The sequence below is a fragment of the Chiroxiphia lanceolata genome, chromosome 2 (assembly GCF_009829145.1).
Source record: "Chiroxiphia lanceolata isolate bChiLan1 chromosome 2, bChiLan1.pri, whole genome shotgun sequence".
Taxonomy (NCBI): Eukaryota; Metazoa; Chordata; class Aves; order Passeriformes; family Pipridae; genus Chiroxiphia; species Chiroxiphia lanceolata.
In genome coordinates this window covers 3,812,644-3,829,132 of record NC_045638.1, presented here as the reverse complement: position 1 = coordinate 3,829,132, position 16,489 = coordinate 3,812,644, and the positions used below count along the sequence as shown (strand labels likewise).

Below are 16,489 nucleotides of genomic sequence, written 5' to 3'. Positions count from 1 at the left end.
ATGTTACAGCCTCTTGCAAAGAATTCCTGCCCATTTCTATTTCTATGACAGTAAATGTAGGTTATAGGATTTGTAATTTAAGCAAACAAACCCACAGAAAACCTCGTTAGCATAAGGGAGTGCACTGTTCTGTGAAGGTACCTCTTTCTCTTCAACTAATGATTGGATAATTTGCAAAAAATAAGGACAGACACAGCCCCAATCCAGTGCCATGCCATCAAATTTAGGGCTGGAGAGAAGTCTGTAGGCATGTGGGTGGCTTTGACAACAGAGGTAAACCCTTAAACTCTGCAGCTGAGTTGCTCACGTGCTTCCTAAATCTCCCTTTGCTCAAAAGGGAGAGGGCTGTGAGATTCCAGGCATTTTTACCTCATGAATGCCTGTTGGAATTTCAAACCTGTTGCTTTTAGATGGATTTCACTTGACATTTATTTCGTTTCTAGTTTTCTTTGTGTACCTTTTAGCAGTCTCGGGACATTATTAGAAGTCAAGCTATAAAGAAAATTGGACTTGAAAATTATCATGATCTCTTATAAAAGCACTCAGTGCATGAAAGGAATAAGATAATCCGTAGAAACCTGTGGATACTTTCACAGGAATAGTGCACTGTGAGTTTGGAATCAGCACTTCTGGGTTATGACCTGTCATTTTACCACTTAATCTTCTTTGAGCTTTGTGTTATTTCCACCCATCACAATAAAACGGGGGACACAGGATGTTGAAAACCAGGAGCTACAACATCATTGTTGCACTTTCAATTTCTAATGTCCAACCTCTGACTTAAAGGAAGAATTCACTTTGAAAGAATTATTAAAAGCAAAGGGATAACAGAGACAGTTTGCCAACAGTGGTGCTCTGTATTCCACGTGCTTTGGCCCACAGGAACTGGCAGCAGTTGGAAATAGCTGGATATTTCAAGAAACACTGAGGAGGTGGGAAGGCCAGGGAGGAAATGATTAATAGTTAATTTTAAATGAGTTTCCAGGCTTGACTTTGCGGAGGAATTTTGCATGGAATGGGGAATTCAAGCAGTCCAGAGGTTCCAGATGTGTTTTGTAGATAGTCAGAGCTGACAACATCCCCTGCTGCTTTTTAAAGATGGTGTGAGCACCGTGAGGCACCTCCTGCCACAAAAACCTGGCACCACTGAAGACGGTTGAGCCTTTTAACATCAACTTGAGCAGAGTCAGGATTTCACTGTGTGTGTCTCTGGGTGCACTGAGCATTTTTCTGTGTGAGTTCCTTTGGTTAATGAGCCCGTGGCTTATGGCAGTACAGACCTCTGTAAATCTTTCCTAGGGGACCTGGCCTTAGGAATGCCCTGGTGGAAAACCAGGCAGATTCATGAGGTTTAATGACTGACCAGTGTCTTTGAGTCACTTTGGTGTTTAACTTTTCCAGGGCAGCACTTTCCTGCCAGGGTTAATTATCAGAGTTTCTGGAAGGAGGGAGCCAGGTATCTTCAGCTGCTTTTGAGCCAGGACAGGACATATCCATGCTTGGCTTTTCAGAAAATAATGTTGTCCCATTATCACTTGGTCTGTTACCTAAATCTTTAAACAGCTACCTTCGTTTTCAGTCAAAATTCTGACCAGAGAAAAATCTCTCTAGAAGCTTGATCTTCAACAGTGTGAGAAGAGAACACAGGCAATACAGCCCAAACTGATCATATAATCTGTGAAATCTTTTCTCTTTATGAATATCCCAAGTCCCATTGCAGCCTACTCAAGTAATTTTGCTTAATTTTTCAAGGCCTGTTCTTTTATGCATGATTTTTTTTCTTCAAGATTAACCAACCCAGTTATATTTGAAACTGGGTCTCATTTTCATGTTTTTCTAATTGGTGCAAAATGGATTATTAAGTATAAATTCTGATCAGTGTGCATGGCTGAAGTAGATCAAGCCTAAAAAATACAGTATTTTGTCTATCTGTAGTCAGTATGTGCCTTTAAAATGTATATTTGGAGGCCAACAGCAAATCTGTTTCTATCAAGGATCATTCTTAAGTAATAAATGAACCTCTAACACTGTGTATTATAAACTAAAACTACAGGACTGATACTTTTCTTGATATATTTTGGTGATCTGAGAGCTGACACAAATTAAACTGACTGAAGAGTTTGTTCATATTTGTGGACTTCAGGTAGACTCTGTAATGTATGAACCAGTACATACCTGAAGGTTTACTTTGCTTTATAACAAAACTGTTGTAGCAGTTATGTGTCAGTAATTTAGCTTCTGTAAGACACCTGTCTGTTGTGGACGCTTCTTGCTGAGAGTTTGGAGAGAAGCATCCACTGGACATAATTTTCGTCTGTAATTTCTGCTGTGAAATATATAAAAGTCAGTAAAGATGCCAAATAACTGGATTTGCTCTTTTTCTCTACAAAGACTGTTCCATTCTGTCCCTTATCTGTCTTTCAGTTACTTTCCTTCCAGATACTGAAACTGATACTTGTACTTGAATAAATAGACAATATTATGAGTTAAAATGAATTAGTTTCCTAAAAGCACCGTTTGAAACAGATTAGTTTGCTTTCCCACCTTTAACTCTGAGTGTCTGTATTTCCCTTCTAATGGGCTGTATGAATGGACACCTCACTCCAGTCTTTCTTGTTCTCTCTCTCCCCCAGCTCCTGCCAGGATTTTGACCTTCAGCGGCACGGTGACGACTCCCTGGATGAAGGACATTGTTCTCCCTTGCAAAGCCGTGGGGGACCCAGCTCCAACAGTCAAATGGATGAAGGATAGGTAACCAGCAACTAAATGTATAGCTCTGATAAAACCCATTTCCTTAAAATCCTGAGGCTTGTGATGTGGGCACTTGAACGTGGTCGCAGTAGATGAGGAGTTCAGAAATCCCTTGAACTAATTGGCTGTGGTGATTACAAGGTGTCAAAAGCAGAAGAATAATGAAGAAAGGGTAAAGGAAAACATTCAAAATGTAAAACCTCAGAGTCTTTTTGTTTTACCTTCGGGCAGACAGGATGGTTTTATTCTGAGAAAGCAAAATGCCCAATACAGTGATCCCTGCTGAGGTGTGTCAGTATGTCTTGCCCAGATTTCATTTTTCATTATTCTCTTTTCAGCTTTGGTTTCACAGTTTGACAGAGTCACTGAGAGGCACACTTGGACAATAATTTTCATCCAAGGACGTTGTAAGCAGTGATACTGCAGTGCTGTGAGACCACTGTGGGCATTGATACAAATAGCTATTATTTTATAAAGGATGAACTTTGCAGCCAGGAGCTGATTTACTCTTATTTTGGCACTTCTATGAAACAGCATGTGGTTAAGGAAGGAGTGAATTTCCATTTTCACTCAAATTTGGGCCAGATAATGTGAATTTTTAAAGCAAACGGCGAGTGTTTCCCAACAGAAAATATCCTTTACTCTCATTAAAGAGAACGCACCAGCTCCGCCCCCCCCCTTTTTCTTCCTTCCCATTCTTAGTTGCTTCAAAAAAAAAATCCAATTCTGAGTAATTTTGATTGTAACTTCTTTAATGTATGCACTTTGTTTCCTGTGAGGTAGTAACGGGACACCCAGTCTAGTGATGATTGATGGGCGAAGGAGCATCTTCAGCAACGGGAGCTTTGTCATCCGGACTGTGAAAGCAGAAGACTCTGGATACTACAGCTGTGTGGCCAGTAACAACTGGGGATCAGATGAAATCATTTTGAATTTGCAGGTACAAGGTAAGGCTGTTTGATGCACCTCGTAATTGTTACCGCGACTGTTGACTGCTACGTGTTGGTAATGCAAAGTGTGGGTAAAATATTAATGTGAATGTGTGTTAATGCCTATCTAATTCTTCTAAATTTATAAATAAAATATTTTGTGGGTCAATCTGACTCAGCCATAAACATTTTATGATCTAGCAGGGGGTGCTTTTGGTGGAAAAATTCACACGCTGGCAGTTAAGTCTCTTTGGGAGTTTTTGTAGGATTGACAACTGAGTGTTATCTTCTAGTTCTTCGCTCAGAAAGTAACAGATTATACCTTCTCCTTACAAAAATTACATGTATCACTGAAATATTACAAAATTCAGAAAGACCTGAAGGCCTTTACTTCAGCTTCTAAAAAGCTCTCAACAGAAGTTTACCCCTGTACTGAGACCTGGGACAGAAACTTCATTATGGAGGAGCAGAATTTTATTGATGGTGAATATGAGGAAGCATTTAAAATGAAACATCAGTGCACCTTCAACTAATGCATATCACCAGCTGCTTTTTATGTGCATGTTGAAGTGCCTGAAGTGTGTCCATGATGGTGTTGATCCATATAAAAGCAATGACAATATAGGAATGCACACTGACAGTAATGTGAAGCAGAGCCTGTGTATTCACATACCAAGAATTCACTATGCAGGAGATTTCCTTGCTCCCTTACTCTAAAACAGATACTCAAAGTGCTTCAGCTGGCTGCAAATTGTTGTGCCAGAGGGAAGAAAACACCTGAGTTGGGAATATGGGCCATGCTGTGCTTCAGCACTCTCTGGATGTAGAATCTAAACTTCTGGTGCAAACATATGAGAGCACAGAAAGAGATTATTTCAGCTGCAGCCCCACTCTTCCTGCATAAACCATTCCACTAAGCCTTGAAACAAATATCAGCTTACCTACAATCCAACAGAAACTAAAGATGCTCTTCTGCAATGTTTGGAGTATGACCACAACAGGAAGGAGGCAGAGAAAACACTGTCAAATGGAAACCTTGTATTTATATTTCATTAAGTACTTCTGTAATTGCATATCTTTACTGTTATTGAACTGCAGTAACTAAAAGCAAGTCAATATTATTTCCCTGAGGGACAGAGAAAGAGTGGCATTTAATATGTGGGACCACCATTTTCTGTAGATAGGGTGAAGCTGTGATGGAAGGCTTTACAATAAACCTTTCCCAGTGCAGTGTGTGCAGTCTCTCTCCATGGAGTCAGCCAAGTCAGTCAGAATAACAGAACAAATCCATCTCACACAGAGAGTTTTCCTTCGGAGTATAAACTGTCTCTTTGGTTTTCTTCAGCACTGTTGGGCCCTGTGAGGGCAGCAAAATGAACTTCTCTCCGAACTAGTCCACAGCTGCAAACCAGCAGCCTCTGGTTTGTATCAGCATTCAAATTATTTTGCAATCTGCTGACTTGAGATGAGCTCCCTGGCTTTCCATCCCAGTTCTTCATCCTTCTCCTTGATGGACACCGTCCATGCCTCACTTCTTGTTCTTAAGGCAGCAAAGCTCCATTTTGTCTGTGTTTCTGAGGAGCTTGGAGGTCTCTAGTCACACGTGTTCAGAAGACACTTGAGTGATGTGTTAGCAAATGCTGACCCTCCAGGACTCCAATAAATTTTCTCCCAGCTCTTTAAAGTTTCGCCTGCCATTCTTTTCAAACATCAGCCTCCATGGCCTCACTGCTTTTTTTGTGCCATGGTTCTGGTTACCTCATCTCTACAACAGGGCCAGCTAAAGATTCAGGCAGAAGTCTAAGATGACCTCCCCAGACCATAACTAGTGTATGATCATGTTGGCACAGGACAGAGTTGTCAAGGTGAAAAGAAAACTGGTTGCTTTGCCACTCCCTGTCCCTGAGCTCTGGAAACCTAGCCACTCTACACTGGTGCAGTTTGGGATTACAGTTTGGGATTACTTAGCCCGAGCCTAAACTGTCACAGTTTATAGTCCTATTTCCAGTCTCAATTCTCTATCCCATTTACCAGTTCCGGTTTTTCTTATCCTGGGCAATTTACTGGGATGTGGCATGGCTCTTTCTCTGCCCTTTCATGCTGGAGTTTCATAGAATCATGGAATGGTTAAGGTTGGAAGTTACCTTAAAGATCACCCAGTTCCAGCCCCCCTGCCATGGGCAGGGACAGCTCCCCTAGATCAGGTTACTCAATCTCTCATCCAACCTGCGTGGAAGTGAGTTTTCTCTGAAGGAAAGTGGGCACTGGGAAGATGGGAGATGAGACTTCTGCCTTATGCCTGTGTTCAGTCAGTAGCTGGTCCTGAGAACCACACATAAGAACCTGGTTCTTATATCCCACAGATTAAACACAGATATAATGTTTATAGAGAACAGCAGAACTGAAATGTTTCCAGCCTTTGCTGATAAAACTGTGTCTTCTTTATACCAATAACCTCAGTGGTGTGGAAGAGGTTATGGATCTGCCTCCAATCACAGATCTAACTATGCTGCCTAATTGAGTGGCAGAAACTCATTATACCCCCTTCTTTTTTTAATTTTTGCCATAAGAGCTTGCAAATACAGGTACAAGTGGGGCATCATTTGCAACTTCACATCTGTTTCCTGCCACTAAAATTTCAGCTTCCTCCTAAAACAGATATGAAAAATAATGAAAATGAATGGCTGGGTAGCTCATGTGCTATTTAGGTCTGACAGGACAGATACAAAAAAAAAATCAGAGAAGAACAAAGGTTAAGAATTGAAAGACAAAATTGTGTAGAAAATTAAATGTAAAAAATGAGAGCTTGTCTGCTCTTGTTTTAACCAAGGGTGTCAGCTAAACAGACACTTTGACATAAATCATTTGCATTTTTTGCAACTCAAAACAGTTATTTGATAAATGACTGTGAGAAGTGATTAAGATCACGTCTAATCATTTGATTGCATTTTCTATTTTTAACTGTTTTCCCATCTAGTTCCACCAGACCAGCCAAGACTCACTGTATCCAAAACTACATCTTCCTCTATCACTCTTTCCTGGATACCTGGAGACAACGGTGGCAGTTCTATCCGAGGTAATATAATTCAGGTTAATTGCTACTTCTTACTAAATTCTCATATGTTGATAGGATTCGTATATAATTATGAATGGCTAAAAAAACCAGAAAAACAAAGCAATCTGTATTGCTGTCAACCCTTAATGTGCTCTGTCACCGTGATAACAGCTTTCAGTAAATTGCAGTTTGTCTTTGTGGTGGTTTATTCACACATTTAATCACTTTCTTTCAGCTGTTATGACAGTTACTCTATCGGATTTTCCAGGCATGTAATCTCCAACCACTCATTTCTGAGGGTCCAGGTCCATCATCTGGTTGTTGCTGATTGAAGGGTGCTTAGAAATATCTATCCCTTTCTTTTCCCTTTGAAGCGATCACAAAAGTGGTATTTAAGCTATTACAAGGATGGGGAAAAATGCATTGCCTATCTTTTAGTCAGGGGGGAGCTTTATGTCTTCCTGCAAATGGGACTTTCCCACTTTTATTAGGTCTTTAAAATGACTCGTGGGATTACCTGAAGAATCTGTGTTTTGTGTCTGGCTCATCGCTGCCGTCTGTGCTTTTCCTCCAGGTTATATCTTGCAGTACTCTGAAGATAACAGTGAGCAGTGGGGCAGTTTTCCCATTAGCCCCAGCGAGAGATCCTACAGGCTGGAAACACTGAAATGTGGCACTTGGTACAAGTTCACTCTGACTGCCCAGAACGGGGTGGGGCCGGGACGCATCAGCGAGATCATCGAGGCCAAGACACTTGGAAAAGGTACGTGGATTTCCATCCCCTTTGCTCCCCTAAAGCTCTGGCATCCTGCTGCAGGTCTTGGTTTGATGAGAAGACAGGCTTGGATATTTAATATTTCTGGCTTTGGAAGCATTTCCAGTTTAATATTTCTGGCATTTGGAAGCATTTCCAGCATTTCTCTCCATGCTGTGAGAGAAGAGGCTGCAGGACTTCAAGCTCATCCTGGCTGACATTCTATCCTTATTTCTCCAGTAATTTTTTTCTAAGATGGGTTGGGTGATATTTGGTAAGAGGGTGTCTCCCTTGCCACGGGATATAGCAATTCCAACTGCATTATTGCCATGAAGAAGTTGTTTCTTCTCTTCTTGTAAAAGTTCAGGGGGTTATTTGTCTCGATTTTGAAGGAAGACAGGGAATAAATATCTGAGTAAAGGAAATGGGACCAATGTTTTATTTCTCCCCCAAGCTGGTATTGCAGGAGCCATGCAAATAGCATCCTTTGAGCAGGATCAGTGTCAAAAATAAAGGAAAAGTTGACATTAAGTTCTGCAAGGCAAAACAAACAAAATCCGTGGAATTCTTATTTAGCTCGGCAATGGGTCCCTTGGTCCTGGTTGCTGAGGGAAGTTCCACACTGAAAATATGTGTCAGAACTACGAGCAAATTTGGCTACAGACCCACTTAAAGGGGCACTTTAACACAAGATAGTGCAGTAGTTTTGCATAATGCTCTAAAGGTCACCTCCTCTTGCGTCTCTTCGCCAGTTGTAAGAAACACTCTCGCTTGGTAGCAGTTTCACAGTAAAAATAGTTTATTTTGGTAGGAATGTCAGCCCTTCTCCATGCTCTCCATCACACCAGTGGTGCTGCAGAGTGGGTGTGAGTGGCAGGACTTGCTGAAGCTCAGGGGAGACTGAAACTTAGCTGCAAATGTCCTGAGGTTGTCGTGGTCAGGGAGAATCATCTGCTGACCTTAAAGCAAAGGGACACTTGGAGAAGTAGAATTTGAGGGGTTTTTTTATTTTCATGGGATGTTTCTTTTTGCATGAGATGTAAAATTTAAACATGCTTCAGATAACATCTGAATCATAGAATTGTTTAGATTGGAAAAGATCTTTAAGATTATTGGTTCATGAGACAGCAGATCTCCCAACCTTTTGAGTTTCTCTGGGATTTTATATAAATGTCTGAAAACTACCTGTGTAACAGTTATGGACTGAACAGGTACTGTGTGATTTAGAAGGCTGAGATCACTCTCCTTCATATTAAAGCTCCAGAAGCATCTCTATCCTAAGATGTTAACAGGGGCAATTTCAAATAGTTCATAACACATGGCAGGAATTACAAGTTTCATTTAGATTCCTATAGAGTTCAGAAAAGATTATGTTTTCATACAGGAATGCCAAAAATACCCCTATTTGGAAGAGTTATGCTTCATTATAGAAAATAAAATAGCACATTACAGATAATTTTCACTACATTAGGTGTAACTTCCAGTAGTAAAGATACTTGGTTTGCTGAACAGCTTGCAATAATACTTTTAAATACTCTGCAGCAGTATTTAATTTAAATTACATTTGTTGATGACCTCCCTTGTCCATCTGCTATGCATCAATTCTTAGGTACCATTTTGGCTGTCATTACTCCTGTCTTTTGTAGAACTGCCAAAAAAACTTTAATCATAAACCATCATTTGAGCCCAAAGTGTGACAAGGAAATAAAAATGTCATTCCCTTTCTGAATGGAAACATTTTAACTCAGAAATGCAAAATTCAAAATATATATTATTTTCATGTATGTCATGTGCAATGTTAGCATATAATTATTTTTAATCGCTGTTCTTTTCTTGCAAGTTCTTAAAATTTGTCATTTTTGGCAAATGAAAGTTTCTGTACTTGCAAAAAAGCCTTGTTCAAAAACCACTTCAAAAGAAGACTGGAGCATCAGTGGACAGTCTTCAAGTGCATTTGTCTTTTGTAGTATTTTTGGAGGAAGTTTTGAACTCTTTCTTTTTTTTCATAGCAGTGAGCAGGGGCATTTATTGCTAGGAAGTGTCTGCACTAGATTTACAAGTCATGCCAGACCATGCAAACCAGCAAGTCAGGTCCATCTGGAGACGTATGGATATTTTTTTTCACTTGTAGATTTGGAAATCTGAGTTTGTGAGTCTGGCACATGAGTGTGAAAAAAACATTTAAGAAGGAGGAGTGGGAGAAGTTAAATATATAGCTACTGAGTTCAAGATAAAGTTAAAAGCAGCCTAGAAGTTATTCTCTTAACTTCATAATTTAAGACCCTTTATCTGTAATGTTGAAGCATTTCACTTGAATTATACCGTTGCTTCCAGAGCCACAGTTTTCCAAGGAGCAAGAGCTCTTTGCCAGTATCAACACCACACGAGTGAAGCTGAACCTGATAGGCTGGAATGACGGGGGCTGCCCCATCACCTCCTTCACCCTGGAATACCGGCCCTTTGGGACAATGGTCTGGACAACGGCTCAGAGGACATCCCTGTCCAAGTCCTACATCCTGTATGACCTCCAGGAGGCAACCTGGTATGAGCTGCAGATGAGAGTGTGCAACAGTGCTGGCTGTGCAGAGAAACAAGCCAAATTTGCAACACTCAATTACGATGGCAGTAAGTATTTGGTTTTGTTTACGTCTCACGAACTGTTTTACTCAAGTTTCATAAGTTCAACCTTCCTATTTTTTAAAATTTTTTTCTCACCTTCCTTTTTGTCCCCTTGTAAACCCCATTTTAATTCTGCTGGCCATGCTGTCAGAGAGGTTAAGGTCTCAAGGATGTAAAATGTCTCCTGGTTTCATGGCAATGGGCTGCCAGGTAGGGAAGAGGAATTGTTGATTTGTCGGCACTGCGGAAAAGCTCCAGCACCGAAGTCAATCAGCCATAAGACACGTAATCATAGGACACTAAGTGTCATTAGTTCCAGTGGTTACAGAGGCACTTGCTGGTAATTCAGGCATCTCTTCCATGAAATTTTTGTCTCCCACACGGTTGGTTCCTGCAGCCATTCAGGGGGTGTGTGGCCTCCTCGATATTCCGTGCGACAGTGTCCTTGTGACGCTGCCCAAAACCCATTATGTGACACAACGGAGCTTGTCTTCCGGGAAAGCCTCTGGAAAGCATCTTCCAAGGGCAAAGCAATGCCAGTGCTTTACAGACAGGGGAGAGTGAAGCTAATGGCCATGACAGATGGCTCGGTCATGCCCGGCAGCAGGGCACAGGGGAGGCGGGCGTTGTTGCATCCTGCCCTTCTGCCAGGGGTTACTGCCCACCCTTCAAAAACCAGGACAAGAGGGCAAGAGCAAACATGCCAGCTTGTCAGTCACCCCAGCTCATCTCCTGGCAGGCTTGTGGCAAGGGAGGGTGGCACATGTGTGCTCCCGGTGGCTCTGCGGTGGGAGATGCCTGTACTCCTGGCAGGAAGGCAGCGCAGATGGCTCCAGATGGCAATCCCTTGCATTGCTCCAGTATGAATTGCCAGAGCTTTTCTGGAGACATCCAGTGTAAAAAATCTTGCTGTGTTGCCAGGGATATTGTGCTGTGTTGTGCAACCACTTGGCGACATCTGTACTGTTAAATTAACCAACAGAACCAGTGAGCAAGTTCAAGCGAGAGCTGATGGTTGTCCAGTGACAGCACCAAGCTGGTAATTGTTCATAACTCTGTGTTGGTAACACATCTCCCTGGCACAGATTTGTCCCATCACTCCTCATGTATAGCTCAGGGCAGGGCAGGGGCCATTCCCAGTCAGAAATGTGGGATATGACTCAGGCAGGGTTTAAACCTCAGCATCTTAAACCACTACATCTTACATCATTCCATCTGTATGATTGGAGCACACAAGCCATACCTTAAAATGAGATTTGTATGAAAATGCAGGTCCAGAGCCTTAAATTCCCACTGATAGCACTGAAATCAGATGTATTCTTGCAGTGATCTGATTTCAAATGTTGTCAGGCTCTGCTTTTTGATTGGGTGATGATACTTACCTTGGTTTCACTCACACCCTTTGATTTTTTTGATGTTGCTGTATGGCATCTTTAAAAGAGAGAAAACGAAACAGTGAAAACTATTTGTAGCATTAAATTTCCTGGGCCACTGCTTCTGGTCAGCTGGAAAATTTCTCATTTATGATGTTGCTGGTTTTGTTTGTCAGACATGCTTTGCCAGGACTATATTGTGCCTTAGAGAGGCAGCGTGATCTCAAATACTGACCCCAAGGTTAAGAGGGGCAAACACGGGGATGGAAAAGCAAATTTCAGTTTTCAGATTTTCTAAATTTGTTACCTTTGAGGCAGAATAGAAATGATAAACTGGTTGTTATTATTATTATCATCACCATTGAAAATTAAGATAGTCTATTCCCACATAAGAGATTTCGTTTAAATATTTCAGTGCTTCTAAACCAAAAGCTGTCCCTACAGTTCCCTGTTTATTTTTTCCTTGGTAAACTGCATAGGCTTAAGGAGCTTCAGGGTTGGGAAATTGTGTATTATTATAAATCAACATTTCCTATCAATGCTTCACGCAGGGATTGTTTGCTTTCATGGAGAGGGAGTTTTTTGTTTGCAGAAAACATGCCAGTGGAAACTTCTTGGCCAGCTCCACTTTTGAGTGTTACCCCCACCTCTACCTTTGATTCATCCTGTGATGTGAGATTAGCCCCTTCCAGCTTCCAGGGGTCCCAGCTGCCCTTGGGATAAAGCAGATACAAGGATAGTACTTTGGAGATTAGATAATATGGTGTATGGAAGTTCTGGGATACCGAAAGATGAGGACAAACTCAGGAGCTTTAGCAGCCTTAGGATAAAGCCCTTGTAAACTCTGCAGAAATCCTTGAGTTACGTGGTGTTTGGGTCACTTTGGGCTGCAGGAGCTGATTGCTGCCTGTGGCAGAGCTCCTGAGAAGTATCCTGGCTGAGCATCCTTCACCTGAAATCTCTCTGTGGGAAATCAGGTCAAGGGGTTAATGACGACTTTGTGCTCCCTCCGTTCGCGGGTATTTCTCTTCACAGATTTCCTGACCTCCCTGCCCCTTGTTTTTTGGAACACTTGCACTCAATACTCGAGGAGATATTTTTAGCACCCTAGTGTGTAGCACTGCAAAGGAGCTTCCCTCAGCTGCTCAGTAGCCCTGACATTAAATCAGATCAGCTCCATGGCTGCTCTAACTATGCTAATTGATTCCAGCCCACCAAGGGACTTCCTACCGTGAAGAGCAGCGAGGACAGGGGAAAACACTTAGATTAGTAGTCCTGAGTTCATGAGGTGCAGTGGGAGATGCTGGAAGGGCTGCAACAAAGGGGAAAATGGGGTCAGAGACATTCCAATTACAACTTCCAGGAAGCACCAATCAGGTGAGTTGGCCTGGAAAATAAAACAAACCCTCCCAGTTTATCTGGGACTTAATTCTGAGGAATTTGGCTGTTCCACTCCCAGCCAGCACCCAGGATGCCAATAAATGTTGCTATGCATGGAAAGCAGGATTAGTTTTTGCTAATTCCTAATACAATTGCTGAAAAGCCACAAATGGATAATGTGAAGGTTATATAAACCTGCAGCATGATTTTTAATTAAGCTTTAACTACCTGGATATAAACGTTATGAGGTTTACATTTTACTTGGAAGAGGTATGGATAATGATGATCACATACCTAAACACTTAAGGTTTAACTGAAATTAAGGCCACTCATAATTTGATTTTCATCAAAGTAATAAGGAAAGTAAGACGTAATTTTAGGCAATCTTGAACCCAACAGTCTTTAGCCAGAGATCTGTGTGAGTGTAATTCAGAGAAAACTTTGGCCTCTTAGTATTCATGAGGGTTTAGGAGAATTTGGAGACAGTTATTAGTATTACCTTCAGGAGCTTGAAGTTTCATCTAATAATTTTATTTGCCTTGAGAGTAGTGCAAAAACTGAATCTCAGTTGAAAAAATCCTGCTGTGTGTTTATACCAAGAAATGGAAAATTAGAGGAAAAACAAACAAAAAAGAAAATTATGGGGACGAACTGCAAAGGAACAGTAGAAAAATATTCAAAAAGCAATTATAAGAAAACAGATTTTCCATAGTACTTGATAAAGGTTTGGGTGGTTGTAGCTTTTCTTTTAATCTTTGTCTCTTTAGGGAGCTGCTCTACACTTTATATGCAACTCAGATAGATCTGAAAAAAACCCCCATGACTTAGGATTCTGCATTTTCACTGTGGTTCTAGCACTCACACTGTACTGCATCATATCCCAGTTTTTTATTCTGATGCTGTATGGGACATAATGAGATATATCACTTAATGCAGCAATTAAAATGTAAAAAAGGATGTGCCTGTTTCTCTCTGTCACCCTCTTCTCCTTTCAGCAAGTAAGGAGCCACTTTTATGTCTCAGTAGCCGGTTAAAATTTAATAGCTTCCATCCAAAGTCATCACAGTTCACAATACTTGCGTGTTCCTACCCATTCCAAACAAATATACATTTTATAGCTCATTTGTGGTTGCATTCAGCAGTTTAATAGTAATCAGGAAATGAGGGAGAAGTCTTCCATGACTAAACAGCCTTCCCCAGAAAGCCCTGCATTCTTCTCACGTCCTTCAGAGGTAAAGAAAAAGAGAATTGAAAAGTTCAAGTATTATATATCACCAGGAAGCCAGGTATATTCAAAATGCAAATACGTCCCAGAATGAAAAAGTGAGCTGCCTGCCAGTAGTTGGTAGATTCATTTCCCTGGTTTCCCTCTCAAAATTTGATTGTTTCTCTCCAGCATTACCCTCCTGTTTTACTGATGAGTTTAATGTCAGACAGTCTTTAGCAGATTAGTATCAGCTTGGCCATCTGAATTTCAGATCCCTGCCACTGCTGCACCCCTAGACTTGATGTAGGAACGTTTCTCCGCAAAGGATCGGTCTGATGTGTGTGGCACAAAATGAGCTTTGTCAAATACCAGGAAAAGCCCAGCAGAAATGCTGCAGCAGTGCTATTTTCCCAAAGTAAGGAGTAATATATAGGTAGGAATTCTGACACCTCTTACAGCTCTGTAATGATTTAATAGGACTCAAAATTAATCATAGTATTTGACTGCTTAACGGGCATGGTTGTGCTTAATCAATTAATGCAATTCTTCTTGATTTCTGATAATCTCTGAGTCTGTGCAGTCAGTACCTGTTATCAGTGTGCCTGGGTATATGTGTGCATGGCCATTAGACACACAAATCATCCACCCCAAACAGAAACATCCTTATTAATGTTCTGCAGACAGCTGGAGCACGTGACCCGCCTTATTCCCTGCGAACTCAACCTTTTGTCTTCGTTAATAGGCCTCTAATTTCATGACACTGTTTCCAGGTACAATCCCTCCACTCATTAAGTCAGTTGTGCAGAGTGAGGAAGGGCTGGCAACCAACGAAGGGCTAAAGATGCTGGTGACCATCTCCTGTATCTTGGTTGGGGTCTTGCTGCTCTTTGTGATGCTGCTGGTCGTGAGGAGGAGGAGGAGGGAGCAGAGGCTGAAGCGGCTGCGAGGTAAGAGGATGTTTGTGGCACTCATTTCCACATACACACAGTCCCTGAACGTGACAGTACAAGTGACCAAACTGTTCCATCCCCAGCTGGCACCGTTTTCCTGCAATATCTAATAGACATGAGGTGACAAAGCCTGTTTGTTTTCTACAGAGAGTCCTTATTTTTCAGTTGGTACTAAGCTCCTATAAAAATAATTAATGTTTTCATTGTTATCATGGGAAAAGAAAATCATTCTCATGTGTTGGTGTTTGTTTATTTTCCTTTTTTTTTTTTTTTTTTTTGCTGGCGTTTGCTTCCCTTGTGAATGGTTCTGATAACCTAAAACTGGGGTTGTTTTGAAGGATAAAATCAGATGTTCTAAAGATGAGGGAATTTCAGTTTCCCAGCAGATGCAAACCATGATTCCTGAATTTTAAAATGAAAGTAGCCATATATTAGTAGGCTAGAAAACACAGCCAGATAGTCTCAGATTTTTTGTCACAGCTTTTTCCCCTTGATGTGTTATGACAGAACTATTGCAACACTTCACTGGCCTTTCACTGTTGCTGATCTGTCCTTTTCTCTAATCCTCATTCAAATTCATCTGTTTGCTGTGTGAATAAGTTTTAGATCTGTGAATTCATTCAGCTTTATCAATCTTCCAGTAAATATGCCTGGCTGAGCCACAGCCAAGTTTTTGACTCTTGCAGCCACTTGCAGTTGCTTCTGCCCTGTAGTTTTTGGCACAGAACAGCAGACCTTCCACTGAAGGTGTTGGGGAAAAAGCCTCTCAAATCTCTCACTGAATAAATAGTAAAGCAACTTATCCTCTACAAAAATAAGTCTAATTATTTCCAAGAGCCACCAACTTGTTTAGCTATTTTGTATTTTAACCAAAATACGATCATAGCTATTAACTCCTTCTCACCTTAGCAAATACTCATCTCTCTTTTGGGTCTCGTTTTGTCTTTTGTAACAATATTTTGGATGTTTTTGCAAAAAAAAAAAAAAAAAAAAGAAGAGATACAGGGCTCTTAGGCATGGGCAAACTCATAGATTAAAGAGGACAACTGCCCTTATGTTTCACACTCAGCTCTGCAAATCAGGGCATCTGGATGCTTCAGCTTGTATAATAACTTTTTCATTTGAAACCTTAGAAGTCATTTACCTCTGTGAAGTTTGGGTTGGTTTTTTTTTTTTTAGTTAAAAATATGTGGTCAAGAAACAGAAAGTGTTACCTTCTTAGAAATACTGTGGAATTCCAACCAGTAATGAGCAGGACATTTCAAGCCCCCTGGCTCCAGGAAATGATGGCTGTGCACATTATTTTTTCATGGTTAATTTACAAGTATTCATAGACTCTTGAGTTACAGTCCCTTAAGGAAACCTCATGATCACTGGCCAGTACAGCTTTTGCATAACATAAGAATTCTCTGAACTATTTCCTCTCAGAATATAGGAATTTAGAAAAATATCTGGGCTTCACTTAAACATA

General features: G+C 41.0%; 1 protein-coding gene across 2 annotated transcripts in view; it reads left to right on the top strand.

Moving 5' to 3' along the window:
• Nucleotides 1-16,489, top strand: part of DSCAM (DS cell adhesion molecule) — a 448,565-nt gene that overhangs the window by 393,391 nt on the left and 38,685 nt on the right. For both annotated transcript variants that reach the window (XM_032678156.1, XM_032678157.1), the window contains 6 exons: nucleotides 2,634-2,751; nucleotides 3,535-3,698; nucleotides 6,658-6,756; nucleotides 7,310-7,498; nucleotides 9,824-10,114; nucleotides 14,839-15,015. In XM_032678156.1, coding sequence (XP_032534047.1) covers nucleotides 2,634-2,751; nucleotides 3,535-3,698; nucleotides 6,658-6,756; nucleotides 7,310-7,498; nucleotides 9,824-10,114; nucleotides 14,839-15,015 — 1,038 coding nt within the window. The remainder of the gene's footprint in view (nucleotides 1-2,633; nucleotides 2,752-3,534; nucleotides 3,699-6,657; nucleotides 6,757-7,309; nucleotides 7,499-9,823; nucleotides 10,115-14,838; nucleotides 15,016-16,489) is intronic.